At 37.7% G+C, this 23,415-nt stretch overlaps 2 protein-coding genes across 2 annotated transcripts in view; one reads left to right on the top strand and one right to left on the bottom strand.

The window, feature by feature from the left end:
* LOC136254643 (uncharacterized) overlaps window positions 1-23,415 on the top strand; it is a 217,115-nt gene that overhangs the window by 150,681 nt on the left and 43,019 nt on the right. The gene's annotated exons all lie outside the window — the stretch shown is intronic.
* Window positions 1-23,415, bottom strand: part of LOC136254618 (uncharacterized) — a 248,088-nt gene that overhangs the window by 184,218 nt on the left and 40,455 nt on the right. The window contains exon 5 of the mRNA XM_066047362.1: window positions 11,917-13,836. Within this exon, the coding sequence (XP_065903434.1) occupies window positions 11,917-13,836 (1,920 nt within the window). The remainder of the gene's footprint in view (window positions 1-11,916; window positions 13,837-23,415) is intronic.

Raw genomic sequence — 23,415 nt, 5'->3', positions numbered from 1 at the left:
TCGCCCTGTAGAGAGATCAGCTAGAAGTTACCTTGTAGGGAGTTCATGCAACTATGGAAAGGGATAGTTCAGCTAGAAGAAATCACCTTGTAGAGCTCAGCTACAAAGAAACCACCATGTAGAGAGTTCAGATACAAACAAATCGCCGTGTAGAGAGATCAGTTAGAAGAAGTTACCTTGTAGAGAGTTCAGCTACAAAGAAACCATCATGTACAGAGTTCAGCTGCAAACAAATCACCTGTAGAGAGTTCAGCTACAAACAAATCACCCTGTAGGAAGATCAGATAGAAGAAGTCACCTTGTAGAGAGTTCAGTTACAAAGAAACCACCATTTAGAGAGTTCAGCTACAAACTAGTGACCTTGTAGAGACATCAGCTTGAAGAAGTTACCTTGTAGAGAGTTCAGCTACAAGGAAACCATTCTGTAAAGAGCTCAGCTGCAAATAAATCACCTGTACAGAATTCAGCTACAAACAAATCATCCTGTAGAAAGATCAGCTAGAAGGAGTTACCTTGTAGAGAGTTCAGTTACAAAGAAACCACCATGTAGAGAATTCAGCTAGAAACTAGTGACCCTGTAGAGACATCAGCTAGAAGAAGTTACCTTGTAGAGAGTTCAGCTACAAAGAAACCATTCTGTAAAGCAAACAAATCACTTATATAGAATTCAGCTACAAGCAAATCACCCTGTAGAGAGATCTGCCAGAAGAAGTCATCTTGTAGATAGTTCAGCTACAAACAAATCACCCTGTAGAGAGTTCAGCTAGAAGAAGTTATCTTGTAGAGCATTCAGCTACAAAAAAACCATTTTGTAAAGAACTCAGCTGCAAACACATCACCTATACAGAATTCAGCTACAAACAAATCACCCTGTAGAGACATCAGCTAGAAGAAGCTACGTTATACAGAGTTAAGCTACAAAGAAACCATCATGTAGAGAGTTCAGCTACAATCAAATTACCTGTAGAGAGTTCAGCTACAAACAAATCTCCCTGTAAAGAGATCAGCTAGAAGAAGTTTTATTGTAGAGAGTTCAGCTACAAAAAAATCACCCTGTAGTAAGATCAGCTAGAAGACGTCACCTTGTAGAGAGTTCAGTTACAAAGAAACCACCATGTAGAGAGTTCAGCTACAAATAGTGACCTTGTAGAGACATCAGCTAGAAGAAGTTACCTTGTAGAGAGTTCAGCTACAAAGAAACCATTCTGTAAAGAGCTCAGCTGCAAACAAATCACCTGTACAGAATTCAGCTGCAAACAAACCACCCTGTAGAAAGATCAGCTAGAAGAAGTTACCTTGCAGAGATTTCAGTTACAAAGAAACCACCATGTAGAGAATTCAGCTACAAACTAGTGACCCTGTAGAGACATCAGCTAGAAGAAGTTACCTTGTAGAGAGTTCAGCTACAAAGAAACCATTCTGTAAATAACTCAGCTGCAAACAAATCACGTAAACAGAATTCAGCTACAAACAAATCACCTTGTAGAGAGATCAGCTAGAGGAAGTCATCTTGTATATAGTTCAGCTACAAACAAATCACCCTGTAGAGAGATCAGCTAGAAGAAGTTACCTTGTAGAGAGTTCAGCTACAAAGAAACCATTCTGTAAAGTGCTCAGCTGCAAACAAATCATCTGTACAGAATTCAGCTACAAACAAATCACCCTGTAGAGAGATCAGCTAGAAGAAGTTACCTTGTAGATAGTTCAGCTACAAATAAATCACCCTGTAGAGAGATCAGCTAGAAAAAGTTACCTTGTAGATCGTTCAGCTACAAACAATTCACCCTGTAGTGAGAGCAGCTAGAAGAAGTCACCTTGTAGAGTGTTCAGTTACAAAGAAACCACCATGGAGAGTCCTATAATAAATATATGTATTATATATATAATTTGTACATTTACTGATAAAATCAGAAATATTTAAAGTAAATCTGCTTCATCTTTTCTTCTTCCTGTGGTAAAGAAAAAAGATAGGTTAAAAAAGTCCCAAAGTATACAAATACAAAAAGAAGTGAAACCTAATCCAAAATAGCCAAACTGTAAAAAAAGTGTGGCCCTCAAAAAGGCTATGGTGAAAAAAGATGTGAAATCCAAGGTGGCGGCCAAGAAATGGCTGTGATGGTAGGTTAATGGTAAAAATATTAACAACAACAATTCAGATAAATTTTTGTGCCAAGACCTCACATCTTTTTTCACCATAGTCTTTTTGAGGGCCGCACTTTTTTTACAGCTTGGCTGCTTTGGATTAGATAACTATTTTTTTAGCAAACGTCTCTACAGAGTAACTTGTTTGTAGCTGAATTCTCTTCAGAGTGACTTACTTGTAGCTGAACATAGTATAACCTATAAAGTGACTTGTCTGTAGCTGAACCCTCTACAGGGTTACTAGTTTGTAGCTGATCTCTATAGAGTAACTTGTTTGTATAGATGAACTCTCTACAGGGTAGTTTCTTTGTAGCTGAACTCTCTCCACAGTGACTTTTTTGTAGCTGAATTCTCTAGAGAGTGTAGCCAAACTCTCTATAGGGTGCATGACTTGTTTATAGCTAAACTCTCTTCAGTATGATTTGTAATGTTCTGAATCACTACAGCGATATATTTGTAGCTGAACTCTCTATAGGGCGACTTACTTCTTGCTGAACTGTCTATAATATTAACTGTTTGCAGCTGAACTCCCTACAGAATAACTTGCAATGTAATAGAATTCTAAATTAGGTGAATGCTCTGTTAGGGTGACTGTTCTATTAGAGTAACTCGATCTCGCATTTGCTACACGGAGTTGGCTTTCGAATCATAACTCAGTGGTTTGTAATCTGATTCTTCTGCACTACTGCAAGGACTTTCTATGAAGATTTTTCCAGCTATACAGTAGTCCTGGCACTTATCCTGTAGTGGGCACACCTTAAGTGAATGGGAACAGGGACAACTGGTCTCTTGCACACTATCGTATGGTTTGATGATGCAATTGCATACTTTTGGAATGCTGATAACAAGCATTGTAGAAGATTCTTTGAAGTGATAATGGTACTACTAATAAAGACAAAACAGTAAGGAGAGGAGTTGAAGTGGCATGTTGCTAATTTTGTACACCTCGAAACAGTGACCTCGTTCCTGTATGCACATGTGTACTTACTCAAATGCCAGAAAACCATACTTAGAGATAATCGCTTCAACTGTATACAGGTTAGCAGTGTTTATTGTGCTGTTATAAACAGTGATAGCCTATATAGTTGTGAAATTTTACGTTTGGTGTCACTTAGATTGATTTTTGCATTTTAAAGTTATATAGTGGCTTTGTGGTTGCTCTTGTGTAGACAGCATCTCAATAATTGAATTTCTTGTTTGATAGTGAGTAATTTGATATAATTATAGTTTTATAGGTTTATATGGTATGGTGTGTTTAACTTATAGCAGTTTAGAAGCAGTAGATTAGAGCCTCTACAAATTTGGTGGTGAGGGGGTTATTAATTAACTAATTAATAAATCAAGGGAATAACTTAAAAATTGGTTTGCGTATAGGTTAACCAAACCTTTTGTGGTTAAAAAGAAATCACACTGATAGCTATAGAGTTGAAAACCAAAAAACAAACAACTGAAATTGTGCCAATCCAGGCACTCTAACAAAACAGTCACCACAGGGTAAAGAGGTGCATGATAAAATTTAATCCATACTGAACACCCAAATAATTAACTGCTGAGCTGTTGCTATCATGGTTGTTCACTTAACTTACTTTCTACTTTATAAATGAAAATTCTAGCTAAATAGTAAAAGTTTATAATTTCATAGATCTACCAATGGAAAATCTAGAGCATTCTACGTGTTTTCTATTATGAAATCTTCTGAAAAAAAGTGTGCTCTTTTAGAGTATTAAAAGTAAATATATAAACTCTGCAGTACATCTCTAGTATTCCATTGAATCGAAGCTGATATTATAGCCATTTATAATTAGGTACCGACTAGTGGGGTAGTACACTACAGTTAAGTCCCACTTGTGCCAATCATAGTATGTACCAATTGTCATCATCATAGACATCATGATAAGTGCTATGCTTTTAACAACAGATTGCTAGGTGATAATGGATTTTTACGGCCCAGGGGAGTGTTCTGTAGTGACTTCAACATCTGCCCACTAAACTGCATAGCACTAACGGATAACAGTAATAACATTTGCATTGTTTTAACAGGCCTGGTCACATTTAACACTGAATAAATGAATGATTATCACATAAGTACAGGTTTTTGCAATTGAATTCGTTGCCTTTGCAGTAGATGTCGTCCCATTTGCAGTAGAGTTTGTCACCTTTGCAGTAGAATTCGTCCCATTTGCAATTAAATTCGTCCCGTTTGCAATTGATTTCGTCTCTTTTGCAATTGATTTCGTCGCTTTTGCATTAGAATTTGTCGCGCTTGCACAAAAATTCGTCATAACTACATTGACTGTAAGAAATCAGCCGCTCATCACAAAGTGAATCTTTTTTGCCATGGATAATACCATTTGAGACACTAGAGAGTAATCAAAGCTAGTTATACACGAAGCCATTAGCTGCCTGTCAAGTTAATTAGCTTGTTTGCGAGTGACCACACCCATCGCCAATGGTGAAGAACAATTGCGAATGTTGCTGAAGAAGCTGTAGCAGAAGAATTATCACCTTGACCGAATTTGACAAAACAAGGCTTCCACACACATCCACTTCCATAAGTTTAAAGCACCATAACTCATTGTAGGAGTATGCCATTAGTTTTTAATTTTTACCTGGTATTTCACTATGCTATGAAAGAATTGTGTGAAAATATTAGGTCAATAGGTTGCTGACTAATCAAGTTACAGTTTGTTAAAGTCAGAGAATCGGAGGTGTGTGGAAGCCTTGTTTTGTCAAATTCGGTCACTTATAAAGAGTTGTTTACAACAATTGTACTTCAACAAGATCATGGAGCAGCTGTTACATCTTGTTTTCATGTTCACTGCAGCTGCCAATCTTGTTACAGATGAATTCTTGTGCAAACACGATGAATTCTAATGCAAAAGCGACGAAATCAATTGCAAAATTGACGAAATCAATTGCAAAATTGACGAAATCAATTGCAAAACCAATGAATTCAATTGCAAACAGGACAAATTCTACTGCAATGGCGACAAACTCTACTGCAAACGGGATGAAGTCATTTGCAAAGTTGACAAATTCAATTGCAAAAGCCTGTAATAAGTGACTTGTTACATAACTGAACAGTAGCTGAACTCTCACTGTTCGTAGTTGGACTCTTTACAGGGTGACTTGTTTCTATCTGAACTCTCTAGAGGTGAGTTGATTATTAATGTAGTTAAACTCACTACAGGATGACTTAATGTAGTTGAACTCTTTTTTCTAGCTGACCTTTCAACAGGGTGACTTGTTTCCTGCTGATCTCTCTACAGAGCGACTTTTTTCTAGCAGGTGATGTCTCTGCAGGGTAACTTGTTTCTAGCTTAACTCTTTACAGGGTGACTTAAAATGTAGTTGAACTCTTTACTGGGTGACTTGATCAAGCTGATCTCTCTACAGTTTCCAGCTGATTTCTCTACCAGAGTGATTTGTTTCTAACTCTCTACAGGGTGACTTGATCATGCAAGCTGATCTCTATACAGGGTGACTTGTTTCTAGCTGAAATCTCTACAGGGTGACTTGAAATAATGTAGTTGCAGGGTAATTTGATCAAGTTGATCTCTCTACAGGGTGATTTTTTTTTTTGTTTTTTGTAATTGATCTCTACTTGTTTCTAGCTTATCTCACTTCAGGGTGATTGCTCTATTAGAGTGACCACTCCATTAGTGTATCTCTACCTTGCATTCCTACACAGAGTTGGATTTCGTGTTATAGCTCTGTGGCTTTAAATCTGACTCTTCTTAACCATTTATAAGGTGATTAATCCATCTGTATGGTCTTTAACTTGATTTATTTCAAACCACAAAAGGTTTGAGGTTTTTCTGAATAGTTAACCTATCCATGTACCAATTTTCAGTTTCTTCCCATAAGCAGTTTACATTGTAAACATGACAATATCAGTGTTATTATTTGTGAATAATTGCCAATAACTCCTTGACTGCTTATTGTATTCTAGCCAAACTTGGTACAAAATGTGCGATTATACTCCCTTCTGTGTTCAAAATTTCAAGACACTCAGATATTGTGTTCACGTTTTATGGCAGTTTTTGTACGTGCGAAAAACAAAGAAAAAGAGGAGAAAAACCAAAGAAACTAAGCCAATTTTTGAAGTCTTATATCTCGGGCACGTTAGAAGCAATTTTGTTGAAATTAGGTTTGTGGAGTACTGACATTGGTAGACATATCCACAGTAAACATCCTACTGTTTCATAAAGGCAGCACAGAGTTACATATACATGAAAATCATGTTTTCTTTCTTCCTGTCAATATACATACAGTGTTGCGTGCCAGCTTCTTGAGCCGCACAACACACTACCATGTGTCTTAATACTGTACCTGAGCTATATAGAGACACGATAGTGTGTCATGCAGCCAACTACAGTCAGTGCGGGCATGCGGCAGACAGTTGTGCATTTTACGGGACCAAAAAAACACTATACTCATGCATCCATAGCTCCATAGTGCTTAAATATAATTTAGCAATTTTTTTGCAGTGGAAACTTCCTTGGAGTAAGGAATCTCCTAGTTCAAATTTGAATCAACATACTAACCTTCTTATGCATTCTTCCTTACCTTTTTGCATTCTTTAGAAAACTCAAGCATGCTTTATTGATCAATTTACTTCAAATATGAGGGGCAGCAAGAATGTAATACAGTAATTTATAGTCTGATTTTCATGCAGATCAGATTAAGGACAAGGGGGTTATGCAAAATGCAAAGGCAATTTGTTATCACACCTACAGATAATCCACCTGACAGAATAACTTGAAAATTGGTCTGTACATGAAATAACTATTGTAGTGCAAAGCTTTTGCAATTTGAAAGTACTGAGAGTATTAGCTAAAGAGATATAAAGCAAAATCCAAACATGTGAAAAAACATGATCAAGATACAATAACAGAACAGTCACTGAGTAGTAAAATAATGTGCATTGATAATGTCAGAAAATTTTCATCCAGGCTTTAAAGCATGACATCCACACCTACATGTCCAACCTCTTCACCACTCCACCACTGCAATTAGTTGCTCATCTGACTTGATCTCTACCTTATAAATGAAAGTTCTAGTTTACTATCTCAGAATGGTAAAAATTATAGTTTCATAGATCCATCAGTGAAAATTCTACAACATTCAATGTGTATTGTATTAGAAGTGCTCAGAAAAAATCTTTGATAGTATGTTTCTAATTCTGTGAAGCATTTGGATTGTTATGGGTAGGCGCCATCTGACAGGGTGAATACATGCTTGCCACCTCTTAATACCTCTCACAATGAGTTGAAGCCGAGGTGTGAGTTGTTGGTTGAAGTGATTATGTAGGGTTATACTGACTCATACTAAGGACATATGACCCTTACGAGTACACTTATATATGTGACTGGGCCTGTAAAAACAGGGCATGTGGGCACATGATTTTTGCATACTTTTTCAAACTTCCCTAACTCATAGCTTTTAATACCATTATGCTATGGCAATGAAACTTTTCACCAGTAGTACACATTTAATTAACTTTATGATGCAAGTTACAGAATGCAAATATTCTTTTTCGAGTTGACCTGTAGTGTGATGGGGTGTAGTTTGTACCCACATGCCCTGTTTTTGCAGGCCTGGTCATATATATGTATATATATATTTTTTTATATACACATAAGCATACAGTGTACATAAATGAATGCCGTGCAATGTATGCATGAAGCATATAGTGTAAGGGGGAATGCTGTGCAAAGTTGATGTGCTCAGCTAAATGAAAGTCTACATGTCTACATAAACAGGATGAAATTGGTGAGAGGAAATTATGACTGGTTACTACATTGTAGATCTTTTTGTCTGTAGGTATACTGGGAGGGTTTATGGTGTTTATCCTGGACCGTGGGGTTATGGACGTACCGGTAGCACATGTGTTCATAACAACAAGCAGCCCAGATGCACCCATTTGGATTGTCATTCCAATCTAATCTAAACAAATCAGTGTCTTCTTTGCAGGAAATTGACTTCGGTGGGCTGAACTCAAATGGGTGCATCTGAGGTGGCTATTCCTTCTTCGGTGGCTATTCCTCCTGACTTGCTTACCCCAAACCCCTTGGTGAGAGGGGTTTGGGGTAAGCAAGTCAGGAGGAATAGTTCCTTGTGGCTGATGACTCTTGATAGCTCTGTCAGGAAATGTCATGTTCCAAATGGTGGTGTCTATGATAGACCACTGTTTGGTATGGGAAACCGATGCTTTCAGACAGAAACGGCGGTCATAGATGGTCCACTGACCCTCACGGCAGTTCTGTGAAGCTCCTATTTTGAGACTTTGATAGCCTATTAAGTCAGCAACATGGTTAGACCTTGAGTGGGATACGATTGCCATGTAGATCCCAAAGCACTGGACCCATTCCACAATGTCAAAAGCCTCAAGGAGTTTCTTACGTGACTCAGATTGGTTCCCTGCATTGAGTTCTGTAGAGTCAAGGTAGCTTGGCTAAAGCTCTGCCATTTCAATGAACAATCCCTTCTCACAATTAAGTCTAGCTGGCACAGGAGGGAGACCATTACTGAGTAAACTGGTGGCTGTAGCTTCTCAGTCTTGTATATAATGTCCAAGTTGGAGCCATCATAATAATGAGGTCATCTGAAAGGTCTAATCTGTGTGCAGTGTGTTTTATATAGAAGCAAGCATACAGTGCATTTTATATAGAAGCATGAAGGCAAGGCTATGGTGTGCATTATATAGATAGTACACATGTATGCTATTAAATTGTGGCTAATATCACACCTAGTATATTGCCATGCTGTATGCAATTTACTCTTACCAAAGTCTCGTTGTCAGCATCATCATCGTCACTGCTCTCGTCGGAGTCTCTGCTTGACGACACTTCATGGTTGCTGCTGCCTCAGCAATGGTTGGACTCCTGTGCACTTCCAGACATGCAACAGCTGGATTTTCTGGTTACTATGGTCTTCTCCTTGTGGGGGAGTCGGTATGATGGTACCTGACTGTGGCAACGCTTTGACAACCACTGTGACGATATCATGCAGGTATATCTACCATTGTAAACGAATGTGTCTTCTGTTGCTTCTCACTGGTGGCTTCTTTGGTGGTGTTCTTCTTCTTATTGCCTGCTGTGATAGGGGTCTTCTTTACGGAGCTCTCCTTCACAGGTGTGGCTGTCTTCTTAGCAGCAGTCTTCGTTACCATCTTTGTGACATCCTTAGTGGTTTTCTTCTGGGATGTCCATGATGTAAACATCTGGCTTTGAGTCAGTCTCAGCATCTCGGTCATTTTTAACTCTTAAACCACCACTTGCTAACACCAGCTGCCAATTATTCAGCATGTGTTACTGTGCATGCGCATATATTTTTATTAATTCCCAGTTGTTCCTATTGCTGCCTCCCTCTATGATCAATTTTCCGGCGCTGCTGCTGTCATCTTCAACATTAATTTGGTTTAAAGGTATTTAAACTTCATGTAGAGAGATCAGCTAGAAACAAGTTACCCTGTAGAGAGATCAGCTACAAACAAACCACCCTGTAGAGTTTGAGCTACAAACACATCATGCACCTGTAGAGATATCAACTAGAAACAAGTCGCCATGTAGACATTTCAACTACAAAGAAACCAGCCTGTAGAGAGTTCAGGTAGAAACAAGTTACCCTGTAGAGATCAGCTAGAAACAAGTCACCCTGCAGAGAATTCAGATACAAACAAATCAATCTGTAAATATTTCAGCTACAACAGAATACCCTGTAGAGAGTTCAGCTAGAAACAAGTTACCCTGTAGAGAAATCAGCTAGAGGAAGTCACCCTGTAGAGAGTTCAATTCACCCTATAGTGAGTTCAGCTACAAACATGTTACTCTGTAGAGAGATCAGCCAGAAACCAGTGACCTATAGAGAGTTCAGCTACAAAAACAAATCACCCTGTAGAGAGATCAGCCAGGTAAAGTAACCCTGTAGACAAATCAGCCAGAAACCAGTGACCTGTAGAGAGTTCAGCTACAAAAACAAAATCACCCCGTAGACAGGTAAAGTAAGCCTGTAGATAGATCAGCTAGAAACAAGTCACCTTGTAGAGAGTTCAGCTACAAAGAAACCACACTGAAGAGAGTTCGGCTACAGTATAAACAAGTTACCCTGTATAGAGATCAACTAGAAACTAGACACAGTGTAGATAGTTCAGCTGCAAGCAAATCACCCTGTAGAGAGTTTAGCTACAAACAAATTTCCCTGTAGAGAGATCAGCTAGAAACAGGTTGCCCTGTAGAGAGATCGGCTAGAAACAAGTCACCCTGTAGAAACATCAGCATCACCTTGTAGAGAGTTCAGCTACATTTCAAGTCACCCAGATAGGTTAAGAGGCCCAAAGCCGACCATAGGCTGGCTTTGGGGTAAACAAGTACGAAAAGAAGTGATCCCTACCTGTGGATCTAATTCAAAACAGCCAACCTGTAAAATAAAGAGTGCTGCCCTAAATAGGCTATAGTGAAAAATATGTGAAATCCAAGGTGGCGGCCAAGATGATGGTAAGTTAATGGAAAAAAAGTTTATAACAACAATTCAGGTGAGTTTGGTACTGCTTGGTCTTGGCACCAAATTCACCTGAATTGTTGTTACAAAAATTTTATCATTAACCTACCATCACTGCCATTTCTTGGCCACCACCTTGGATTTCAAATCTTTTTTCACCATAGCCTTTTTGGGGTTGCATTCTTTTTTTAAAGCTTGGCTGTTTTGGATTAGAGAAGTTTTATAATGATGCAATTGTTTTTTTATTAAATTAGTACTGTATGAAAATTATCACACGTCCTCTCTAGACTAGCTTGTAGCAGACATCTTTACAAGGTGACTTGTTTCTAGCTGAACTCTCCACAGGGTTATTTGCTTGTAGCCAAACTCTCTATAGGGTGAATTTTTTGTAGCTGAACTATCTACAAGGTGACTTGTTTATAGCTGAACTCTCCACAGGGTGATTTGCTTGTAGCCAAACTCTCTAGAGGGTGACTTGTTGTTGAATTCTCCATAGAGTAAATAGTTTATAGCAGAACTTTTGCCTGGGTTAGTTTCTTGTAGTTAAATACCCTACAGGTTGACTTGTAATGAAAGCTCAAACTTCTACAGGGTGACTTGTAGCCTAGCTAAACTCTCTATATGTTACAAGAAGTGTCTCTGCAATCAATCCAGTCATAGCAGAAATTATGAATAATTCCCATCATAATCATTAAAGTCAACCAGAAGCCATGGCCATTGACATGCTACTCATAAATCAACACCTTCGCAGTAATAGAAAAAGAAATGGGACATGAAGGAGAGCAATGATAAATCCATGATGCATGTATTGTAGCTGCTGAGGTAGACAAAAAGGCACATCCCGGGTCTAAGTGACATTGAATAATGAAAAATTCAACCCAACAGCATTAAACAAAATCTTGACTATGCTAAGCTGACAGCATCAGTTAGATAGCCAGAAGAAAATTGTTTAAATAGAAAGTTTGAAATTCCATTGTAACTTGTTTAAAGTGTTTCTGATCACTCTGAAAGAATGTTTGGGCTTGATTATGTCTAATCAATACTGCCAAGTTGTCAAAAAGGAAAGGTGGGCTGGTTTGTGATGATATTTTTAGCAGGAAAGTGTAAACCTTTACGATCCACATTGTACAGTACTACTGTATTGTATGATGTGTAAATAAAAACATCACATTATGACACAGCTATGTAAGAGTTACATATCAGTAAAAATGCATAATATCAATTTACCATGTGTGTAGATATTCAAAAATTAATACTGACATACAGCCATACCTGTGGGAATTGGTGAAGGAGTCCCTGGTGTAGATGAAGTCACAGCTCTTGGAGATAAAGATACAACTGTTGTAGTTGATGGAAATAAAGGTAGCATTATTGAAACTGGCAGAAATGAAATTGTAACTTGTGTAAATGAAGGTATTACTGGTGTAGATGATGGTACAGTTGTTGTAGTCAATACTGATGAAGGTACCTCTGTTACAACAACTGTAGATAAAGAACGCAAAGTTGCAACTGTTATAACTAGTGTAGATGATGGTACGACTGTTATAACTGGTGTAGAAGACGAAGATGATGAAGGTACGACTGTTATAATTGGTGTAGGTGAAAGCACAGTTGCTGTATCTGGTATTGATGAAGGTACCTCTGTTACAACTGTTATAACTGGTGAGAATGAAGAAGATGAAGGTACGACTGTTACAATTGGTGTAGGTGAAGGCACAGTTGCTGTATTTGGTATTGATGAAGATACCTCTGTTACAGCTGTTATAACTGGTGAGAATGAAGAAGATGAAGGTACGATTGTTATAATTGGTGTAGGTGAAGGCACAGTTGTTGTATTTGGTATTGATGAAGGTACCTCTGTTACAACTGTTATAGCTGGTGAGGGTGAAGAAGATGAAGGTACAACTGTTATAACTGGTGTAGATGAAGATACAACTGTTATAATTGGTGTAGGTAAAGGCACAGTTGCTGTATTTGGTATTGATGACTCTGATACAACTGCTATAACTGATGAGGATGAAGAAAATGAAGGTACAACTGTTATAACCAGTGTAGATGAAGATACAACTGTTATAATTGGTGTAGGTAAAGGCACAGTTGCTGTATTTGGCATTGATGACACTGTTATAAGTCCTATAATTGATGACTCTGTTACAAGTCCTATAATTGATGAGGATGAAGAAAATGAAGGTACAACTGTTATAACTGGTGTAGATGAAGATACAACTGTTATAATTGGTGTAGGTAAAGGAACAGTTGCTGTATTTGGTATTGATGACTCTGATACAACTGCTATAACTGATGAGGATGAAGAAACTGTAGGTACAGCTGTTATAACTGGTGTAGATGAAGATATGGTTGTTATAATTGGTGTAGGTAAAGGCACAGTTGCTGTATTTGGTATTGATGACTCTGATACAACTGCTATAACTGATGAGGATGAAGAAAATGAAGGTACAACTGTTATAGCTGGTGTAGATGAAGATACGACTGTTATAATTGGTGTAGGTAAAGACACAGTTGCTGTATTTGGTATTGATGAAAGTACCTCTGTTACAACTGTTATAATTGGTATGGATGAAGAAGATGAAGATACGACTGTTGTAACTGGTGTAGATGAAGAAGATGAAGGTAAGACTGTTATAATTGGTGTAGATGAAGAAGATGAAGATACGACTGTTGTAACTGGTGTAGATGAAGAAGATGAAGGTAAGACTGTTATAATTGGTGCAAATGAAGAAGATGAAGATACGACTGTTGTAACTGGTGTAGACGAAGAAGATGAAGGTAAGACTGTTATAATTGGTGTAGATGAAGAAGATGAAGATACGACTGTTGTAACTGGTGTAGATGAAGAAGATGAAGATAAGACTGTTATAATTGGTGTAGATGAAGAAGATGAAGATACTACTGTTGTAGCTGGTGTAGATGACGAAGATGAAGGTAAGACTGTTATAACTGGTGTAGATACAGGAACAGTTGCTGTATTTGTTATTGATGAAGGTACCTCTGTTATAATAAACGTAGATAAACAAGGTAAAGTTACAACTGTTATAACTGGTGTAGATGAAGATGATGGTACATCTGTTGTAACTGGTGTAGATGAAGTATTAGTTATTGAAGACAAAGATTCTGCAGTCATAGTTGGCATAGTTGAGGTCACTGATAATGAAGGTATAGTGGTTGAAAATCCTATGTAAAAAAACATAGAAAACATACAGTGTAGATAGAAAGTTAAATGCTTATCATTCACAGCAGTAACAAAACTAAAAGAGTAGATTTTATTTGTATTTACATATTTTAATTTAAAAGAGATTAAATGTGATATTAGTTTTGGTAAAGGTAGATCTTTGCTTCAGTGTTTTATTGCTGTGATCCCTATTATACTGTTAACACTATTTAAAATTTCCATGTTTTTACATTTGTGACTGGCTCTGGAAAAACACCAGTTTAAAGTACTGTAGTTAGTGTGTTGCAGCTTAATAATGGTTGAGACTACATGTACCAAATTTTCAAACATTCCACACTTCCTTATCTTCTAGACCATCTACTGTACAATTAGCCAACAGCAAATTTTCTTCTACTTTTAGATAATATTTTTAACTTGAGGTGGTGAGCTCCAAAATGGGTAGTGGAGGAAGGGGTGGAAGAATGCGTAGAGATGAATTAGGCCACATTGTCGCCATTCAGGTTTTAAAAGAAAATTATAGAACTTTGCATGGGCAATATCAAAAGAAAAGGTGTACTTTAAATTTTATAAATTACACTTTAGAGCAAACAGTGCTTAATTGCAACACAAAGATTGCTTTATTGTATGAATAAAGCACTCTTTGAGGTGCAATAAAGCACTTTTGAGGGTAATAAAGCACTCTTTGTGGGAAATAAAGCACAGTTGCCCTCGTGCTCTAGTGCAGGCTAATAATCCATGGCACTCACGTAAGTATGACTAATCACCTAAGCCGGTGCAGGCTGATAGCTCTCGCCATGCTGAGTGGTTAATCACCCCAGCCAATACATTTTTTATCACTGGATTGAATTTAGACATATTTAAATACTTTGATGATTGGTGGGAGAAGGTAACATTGCTGTTACATTTATTAATGTAAACAGACAAGTCCTGGAGATATCATATAACCATATGTCACAGTAAAATCAATTGTGGGTTGTGAACAAAACCTGCCAAAATATGTGACGAACATCTACCATGCAAAACTATGGTGAACAATGTGTGAGTTACTTTGTTCAACTAGTTTGTGTGCATTCAGGCTGCTAATACTTCGTGCAGCGCGTATTAATTATGAGTCCTGGTATATGGCTGCAAGCTACGACTATAAAGTTTCATAAATCATTTAAAGCATTGCCTTAATCGTGCTATATGGAAAATAAAACACTTGGCAATGCTAATAAAGCACTCAGCTTCACCTCATGCTTTATTAGCATCTCGGCTGCATGTCTTGTACTTTAATTTTCATATAGCACTAGCAGCAAAGCTTTAAAATATATACTTACAGCCCGGGTATTTTTTCCACACTACTGAGCAGCACAACCACATACAGCCATCCCCAAGTTTGCCAGAGCTCCAGACATCTGCTCATATGACTCGCCACTGAGCTTGGGAAAAGTGGCCAGGGAAAGCAGGCTACTCAAGCCTGACAGTGAAATTAGACAGTGTATTCAGGTAGCTTTATGTTTGCAGTGAAAAATCAAACCTGCTGTCATGGGCAATAAAACTGGTTTTCCAGATGCAGTCACATTTATTGTGGTAGCAATGCTTTAAAATGTACATACTTACTGCATTTTCATGTCAAAACCTGTTACATTTAATTATCTTGGTTGAACTTTAACCTCTTTCAAAACATTTACATTTTTGAGTTATTTAACCAAGTATTTATATGCATTGAAAAGCATGTATCAACCTAGAAAATTATTTGGATAAAAGTGTACTAAAACAAAAATTAATAGGCAGTATTATCATATTTCACCCAAAAAAAAATCAATTGTATGCTCTATTAGAGTTGTGTTTGCTCTATTAGAGAATTAGAGTAGTGACTGCTCTATTAGAGCATCTCGGTCTTCACACAAAAATCTAACTTATTTTTCTCAATTTCTTCACAATGTATAGTACATGTATAACTGTTGTCTTCTCCTTGCCTATTGACTTTCTGTACTTCAAAATAGTATCCTGAATATGCAGCCACTCTGTGGCCTTCATACTATCAGCATTGATAAATTAAAGAGGACCAGTGAAAAAATTCCAGATTTGCTTTAAACAAATGGAATGTTAATAGTCCTGGGATATCCCACCTTACAAAAGAAGTGAAATACAATACAGACTGTAGCTACCATCATGATTTACAAGAGGATTATGCATCATTAATTGATATAAATACTGTACAATCTTACCCACACACAAAAGCTAATTTAAGTTTGCAAAAAGAAAAGATGGATTTTTACACTCTTTCTTTCTTCATAGTTAGCACCAACTTTTAGCAGTATACAGCAATCATACACTACGATAGTAGTGTATAGTAGGGACCACAAAGGAGTGGGTGTGGCCCATGAAATAATATCACCCAAAAAACAGCCTCAATTTCCCCTAACGACGATCAGGCAGTATTGGTTAGGTGAAACTAATCCCAAACAAGCTTTCAGATCGACCTGAAACTCTTTCAACAAGTTGCTACAGAATTTTAAAAATAATTTATTTAACGGAATTTTCTACTGACTGAGTAAGTAACTGACTGATGCCTTCAGACAAGCGTAACTCGATAACGGCTAAGGCCACGGGTTTGATTTTGTCACTGTTTGACGTCGCTTCGGCCTGACAGGTGCCTTTTGGCATACCACAGTATGTATAATGCATTCTTCATGGACTTACCAGTGTCCTCCTTTGTGTTCCATTCATCTTTGCTGACAGTGAAAAGTGTCACTTTGGCAATAGCACATGATAGCTTCCCTTCATAACGGAAATTGTCCGTATTTGTCATAGTGGCTATTTTGATATCAGAGGTGCTTTTCAAACAGTTCTTGATTCATACTGCTGTGTAACGGGTTGAACATAGCCAACAACAAAACGTAATGGATACTTCACTTTTCAGACGATAATTGGGGTGCGACACCATTTCAGATGCGATATGCATGGGTTCACCAGTCATAATTATTATTACAAAAAAAGTTAACAAACAAGTACACAGAAAAATTTGAAATTTTCAACTAGAGTAGGGACCATAACACATCAATAAAAAGTACTGAAACAAACTGGAGTAGTGCACAATATTAATTCATAGTAAAACTATAAGAAGTGTTATATCCCTACTTTGCTCAAGATACCATAATGGAAATGCACAGTAGCGACATAACACTTCTTATAGTTTTACTGTGAATAAATATCGTGCACTACTGCAGTTTGTTTCAGTGCATTATTTTATCGATGTATTATGGTCCCTACTCTAGTTGAAAATTCCTAATTTTTATGTGTATTTAATTAATAGAGCTCTACCGATTATTGGATCAACTAAAATATTGGCCACCAATATGGAAATTTTTACCCATATCGGTATCGGTGTAAAACAGTACGAGGACTGATATCACTATCAATATTTATACATTAGTGTACATAAATGGATTATACTTTGGTTTTACATGTTATCTGTGGGGCTATTTAGTACCAGTGACTTGTTGTTCACTCAACAGCAAGTACTATACTACAATACGCCATATGAATACACATAATTCTAGTGTTCTAATACTGAAAAGTTTATCATAGTCTTAAAATGAAGCTATTACAGTGCCTTAAATAAGAATGACTGGATAACCAAGAAAACGTGCTGTACCACCTTCTAACAAGCCATTAAAATGCAGAGTAGTTAATGCATTTAAGGCTTTATGGAAGTAAACATTAAAATCTTTGTGGGTGCCTAATTGGCTGGATTGCACAATACAAGCCAAACCACTACCACCACAAGCATAGAGCATATAGTAATGAATGCATGCACATGTTATTGTAGGGTAAGTAAACACGCTTTTAAAACCATTTATTGCAAACATTGGATCAGATAACTATCATTTATTGGCTTCATTTGGTGACATTAATATCAGATATTAGTAAATGCCAAAAACCCATCAAGACACACAGTAGTGTGTCTTTCGGCCAAAAGCCGGCATGCAACACCATGAGTATATTAATAGGAAAAAAGAAAACATGATTGTTGCACATCCATAGCTCTGTGCTACCTTTACAAAACAATATGATTTTTGCTGTGAACATGCTCACTAATGTCAGTACTCCACATACCAAATTTGAGCTTAATCACTTCAAGAGTTTCCGAGATATGTGACTTAACAAATTGGCTTAGTTTCTTTGTTTTTTTAAATATGTGACTGGATTTTGGAAAAACGATCCAAATCGCACATTAGAAGTTTCGAGATAAATAGTTTTAAAGAATTGAAGCCAGCATAACTCTCCAAGGATAGCAAGCACGCGTATGAAATTTACACAAAAGATGCATCAATCTGTTACCTTTCAAGCCACTTCCAGTACTTGTAGCTGCTTGTACAGTTTCCCACCAAATAAGATAGAAAATCTGAGCAGTTGGACGAGCGAAGTAGTATCACGAGTGCTCACAAAGGGGTGGAGGCTGGGGGGTGGCGGGGAGGGCAAAAGATAGGCCTCAAAATGGAGGCAGACCACGATTGGAGTCCAGACACGAGATTACAGGGCTGTGCTGGCTGCTTAGTGGCTGATATGTAGCAAAATCTACAGAGAACACGTCTGGCCAACATTATAAGGCTGTCCACCAGTAAACCACTGATTCTTGCCAAGCCAGGTCCTTCACAAGGCCTGAAACCGCCATTTGGGCACTCCACACCACCCAGAAAAGACGTCTATTAAAACCAGCCTTGTGTAGTTTGAGTAGTGCTGAGGGTCAAAACTTGTAGTACGATAGTGTAGCTATCCACTGGTGGTGTTAGTTTGATTTTGCCTGATGTGCGATTTGGTTCAGTTCTGTAAAATCTGGTCACATATTATTTTTCTTCTTTTTGCACACTTACAAACAAACACTGCCATAAAATGCAAATGTCATATCCCATTGCGATGAAATTTGGCACACAGAAGAGGGGTATAAAGGCACATCTTGGTACAAAGCTTGGCTTGAATACAATAAATAATTAAGGAGTTATTATCAATTATTCACGAAAAATAACACCAATATGTTGTCACAACTACAGGGTAAACTGCTGTAATATGGAAATCAGTGCATGGATAGGTTAACTATTGTACCTCAAACTTTTCGTAGTTTGAAAGAAATCAAGCTAAAGACCATGAAGATACAACAAAAAAATCCAAAGTGTGTAACAATTACGTGATCAAGATTAGCAAATAAAAAACGGTTACTTGCCATGCCTAACAGAAAAACCGCTTGGAGTAATGCTTTTAAAATCACTTTACAGATGGAGTGATCATACAGTACAATAGTTACTGTATAGTAGGGACCACAAAGGAGTAAGCGATAATATCACCCAAAAAACAGCCTCAATTTCTCCTGACGATGATGAGGTAGAATTGGTTAGGTGAAACCAAGAGTTCATAATACATATATATTTAGGAAATATATATCTGTGACTGGGCCTGCGATAATAGGGTATGTGGACACATGGTTTTGCCTACTTTTTCACACTTTCATCACTCATAACTGTTTGGATCATTATGCTATAGTATTGCAATTTTCAGCCCTTTGTAAGCATTTCATTGGCATCATGATGCAAGTTACAGAATGGAAATATACTTTTCCAATACTGAGATATGACCTATAGAGCGACATGGTGTAGTTTGTGCCTACATGCCCTGTTTTCGCAGGCCCAGTCACAATTATTATGAACTCTTGGTGAAACTAAGCCCAAACAAGTTTTCAGATCGACCCAAAACGCTTTCAACAAGTTGCTATGGAATTTTTAAAACAATTTATTTAACGGAATTTTCAACTGACTGACTGACTGAGTAACTGACTTATGCCTTCAGACAAGCATAACTCGATAATGGCTAAGGCTACGGGTTTGATTTTTTCACTGTTCGATATCGCTTCAGCCTGACAGGTGTCTTTTAGCATACCACACTACGTACAATACATTTTTCATGGATTTACCAGTGTCCTCCTTTGCGTCCCACTTATCTTTGCTGACAGCAAAAAGTGTCGATTTGGCGATAGCACATGATGGCTTCCCTTCGCAACAGAAATCGTCCGTATATGTCAAAGTGGCTATTTTGATAGCAGAGGTGCTTTTCAAACAGTTCTTGATTCGTACTGCTGTGTAACGGGTTGAACATAGCTGACAACAAAGTATAATGGATACTTCACTTTTCAGATAATTAATATAACTGGGGTGTGCGGTACCATTTCTTTCTTTTGGTATGCATGGATTACAGAGGTGCTTTTCGAACAGTTCTTGATTCAAAATGCTGTGTAACGGGTTGAACATAGCTGACAATGAAGCGTAATGGATACTTCATTTTTCAGACAATAATTGGGGCACACGGTGCCATTTCAGATGCGGTATGCGTGGGTTCACCAGTCATAATAATTTATTTACAAAAAAAGTTAACAAACAAGTACACAGAAAAAATTGGAATTTTCAACTAGAGTAGGGACCATAACACATCGATAAAAGGTACTGAAACAAGCTGGAGTAGTGCACGATATTAAATCACAGTAAAAAATAAGAAGTGTTATATCTCTACTGTGCTCAAGATACCATAATGGAAATGCACAGTTGGGATACAATACTTCTTATTGTTTCACTGTGATTTAATATCGTGCACTACTCCAGCTTGTTTCAGTACTTTTATCAATGTGTTATGGTCCCTACTCTAGTTGAAAATTCCACTTTTTTCTGTGTACTTGTCATCTTAGGAACCCTCTTTAATGGTGTAGAAGAATTAGACTTAAAACCACAAAGTTATAACACGAAATCAAACTCTGTATAGCAAGTGTGAGATCGAGATACTCTAATAAAGCAGTCACCCAAAAAGGGCAGTCAACTATAAGAAGTAAATTACTCTATTAGCATTCATCTATGTCTTGTAGACCCTGCAAAGTGTTAAACCACATTTCAAATCACCCTGTAGAGTATTCAGCTAAAAAAAGTCACCCTGTAGAGATATCAACTTGAAACAAGTCATCCTGTAGAAGGAACAGCTAGTAACCATTCACTTCAACTATATTTCAAGTCACCCTGTTGAGAGTTCAGCTGGAAACCAGTTACTTTGTAGATAGATTATCTAGAAACAAGTCACCCTGTAGAAAGATCAGCTACATGATCATTCTGTAGAGAGATCAGCTGAAAACAAATCACCTTGAAGAGCTAAAAACAAGTCACCCTGTTGAAAGATCAGCTAGAAACAAACAAAGATCAGCTACAAAATATCACCTTTTAGAAAGATAAGCTAGAAGCAAGTCACCCTGCAGAGAGTTCAGCTACATTTCAAGTCGCCCTGGAGAGAGTTCAGTAGAAACAAATCACACAGACTGTCAGTAGAGACACTAGCTAAAAACAAAACTCTCAGTAGGGAGATCAACTGGAAATCACCTTGTAGAGAGATTATCCAGAAACAAATCACTTTTTAGACAGATCAGCTAGAAATGAATCCCCCTTTAAAGAGATAAGCTAGAATGCAAATCACCCTACAGGGAGATCAGCCAAAAACAAGCCATCCTGCAGAGAGTTCAGCTACATTTCAAGTCAGCCTATAGAGACTTCAGTAGAAACAAGCCATCCTGCAGAGAGTCCAGCTACATTTCAAGTCAGCCTATAGAGACTTCAGTAGAAACAAGCCACCCTGTAGAGAGATCAGCAAGAAACAAGTCACTGTGTATAGAGAGTTCATGCAGCTATTGAAGCAAGTCACCATAAAGAGAGATCAGCTAGAAACAAATCACCTTGTACAGTGTTCAGCTACAAACAAGTCACCCTGTAGAAAGAGCTAGAAACAAGATAGAAGCTAGATCAGAGCTAGAAGCTATATCAGCTATAAATAAGTTACCCTGTAGAGAGCTCAATGAAGTCACTCTGTAGAGAGATCAGCTAGAAACAAGTCACCCTATAGATATTTCAGCTACATTTAATTTTGTGTTTCAGCTACATTTGACTTCACCCAGCAGAGAGGTTAGCTAGAAACATGTAACTCTGTAAAGAGATCAGCTACATTTCAAATCACCTTGTAGAAAGATCAGATCAAAAAACAAATAACCCTGTAGAGGGATCTGGTAGAAGCAAATCACCCTGTAGAGAGTACAGCCAGAAAAAAAGTCACCCTGTATAGAAAAATCAGCCAGAAACAAGTCACCCTCTAGAGATTAGCTAGCTATAAAAAAGTCACCCTGTAGTAAGATTAGCTACATCTTAAATCATCCTGTAGAAAGATCAGCTTGACATAAATCACCCCATAGAAATATCAGTTAGCAACAAGTCATCCTGTAGAGATCAGCTAAAATCAAGTCACCCTGTAAAAAGATCAGCTAGAAACAAATCATACTGTAGAAACATCAGCTGGAAACAAGACACCTTGTGTAGAGATCAGCTTGATAAAATCACCATGTAGGAATTCCAAATACGTTTCAGGTCACTCTGTGGAGAGTTCAACTACAAACAAATCTCTCAGTATGCAGATCAGCATATCACCCTTTAAAGCATTCATTTAGAACAAATTCTGTAGAGAGATTAGCTAGAAACAAATCACGCTGTAGAGAGATCAGCTGAAAACAAGGCATCTTGTGGAGAGATCAGCTTGATAAAATCACCCTGTAGACATTCCAAATACATTTCAGGTCTCCCTGTGGAGAGTTTTGCCACAAACAAATCTCTCAGTAGGCAGATCAGTAATCACCATGTACAGCATTCAGTTAGAAACAAATTCTGTAGGGACTATAGCTAGAAACATATCACTCTGTAGAGAGATCAGTTTGAAACAGAATGAGAGTTCAGCAAAAAGACCTGTAGAAAAATCAGCTATCAGTCACCCTGATCAGCTAGCTAGAAACCAGCCATCCTGTAGCAAGATCAGCTACATTTCAAATCATCCTGTAGAAAGACCAACTTGAAATAAATCACCCCATGAAAGGAACAGTTAGAAACAAGTCATCCTGTAGACAGATCAAATAGAATCAAGTCACTCTGTGAAGAGTTCAGCTAGAAACAAGTCACCTTGTCGAAAGATCAGCTACAGACAATCTACCCTGTAAAGAAATTGGCTATAAACAAGTCACCTTGTAGAAAGATCAAATCATGCTGTAGATACATCAGATAGAAACAAATCACTCTGTAGAGAGATCAGCTGGAAACCAGGCACCCTGTAGAGAGCTCAGCTAAAAACAAGTCACCATGTAGAAAAACCGGGTACATTTCAAATTACCCTGTAGAAAGGTCAGCTTGAAACATTTCACCCTGTAGAAGGATCAGATAGAAACAGTTCACCCTGTAGAGAGATCAGATGGAACCATGCAAGTCACCCTGTAGAGAGTTCAGCCAGAAACATGTCACCCTGTGGAGGCTTTACCTACAAAAAAATTACCCTATATAAAGTTCAGCTATCTTTCAATTCTTTCTGTAGAGTTTAGTTAGGTTGCAAGTCACTGTGTGGCGAGTTGTGCGGCGAGTTGTGCCCTGTTTCTTCGGCGAAGCAAATCTAACTCTCAAGTGCTTGTTAGGCCCATTACTGATATCACCATTTCTGAATGTCTGCTACAGACACGAGTAAATGTCTTGATATGATCGATG

Source organism: Dysidea avara, chromosome 4 (genome assembly GCF_963678975.1).
Source record: "Dysidea avara chromosome 4, odDysAvar1.4, whole genome shotgun sequence".
NCBI lineage: Eukaryota > Metazoa > Porifera > Demospongiae > Dictyoceratida > Dysideidae > Dysidea > Dysidea avara.
Note: the sequence above shows the minus strand (reverse complement) of the source record. Positions and strands in the feature narration are given on the sequence as shown.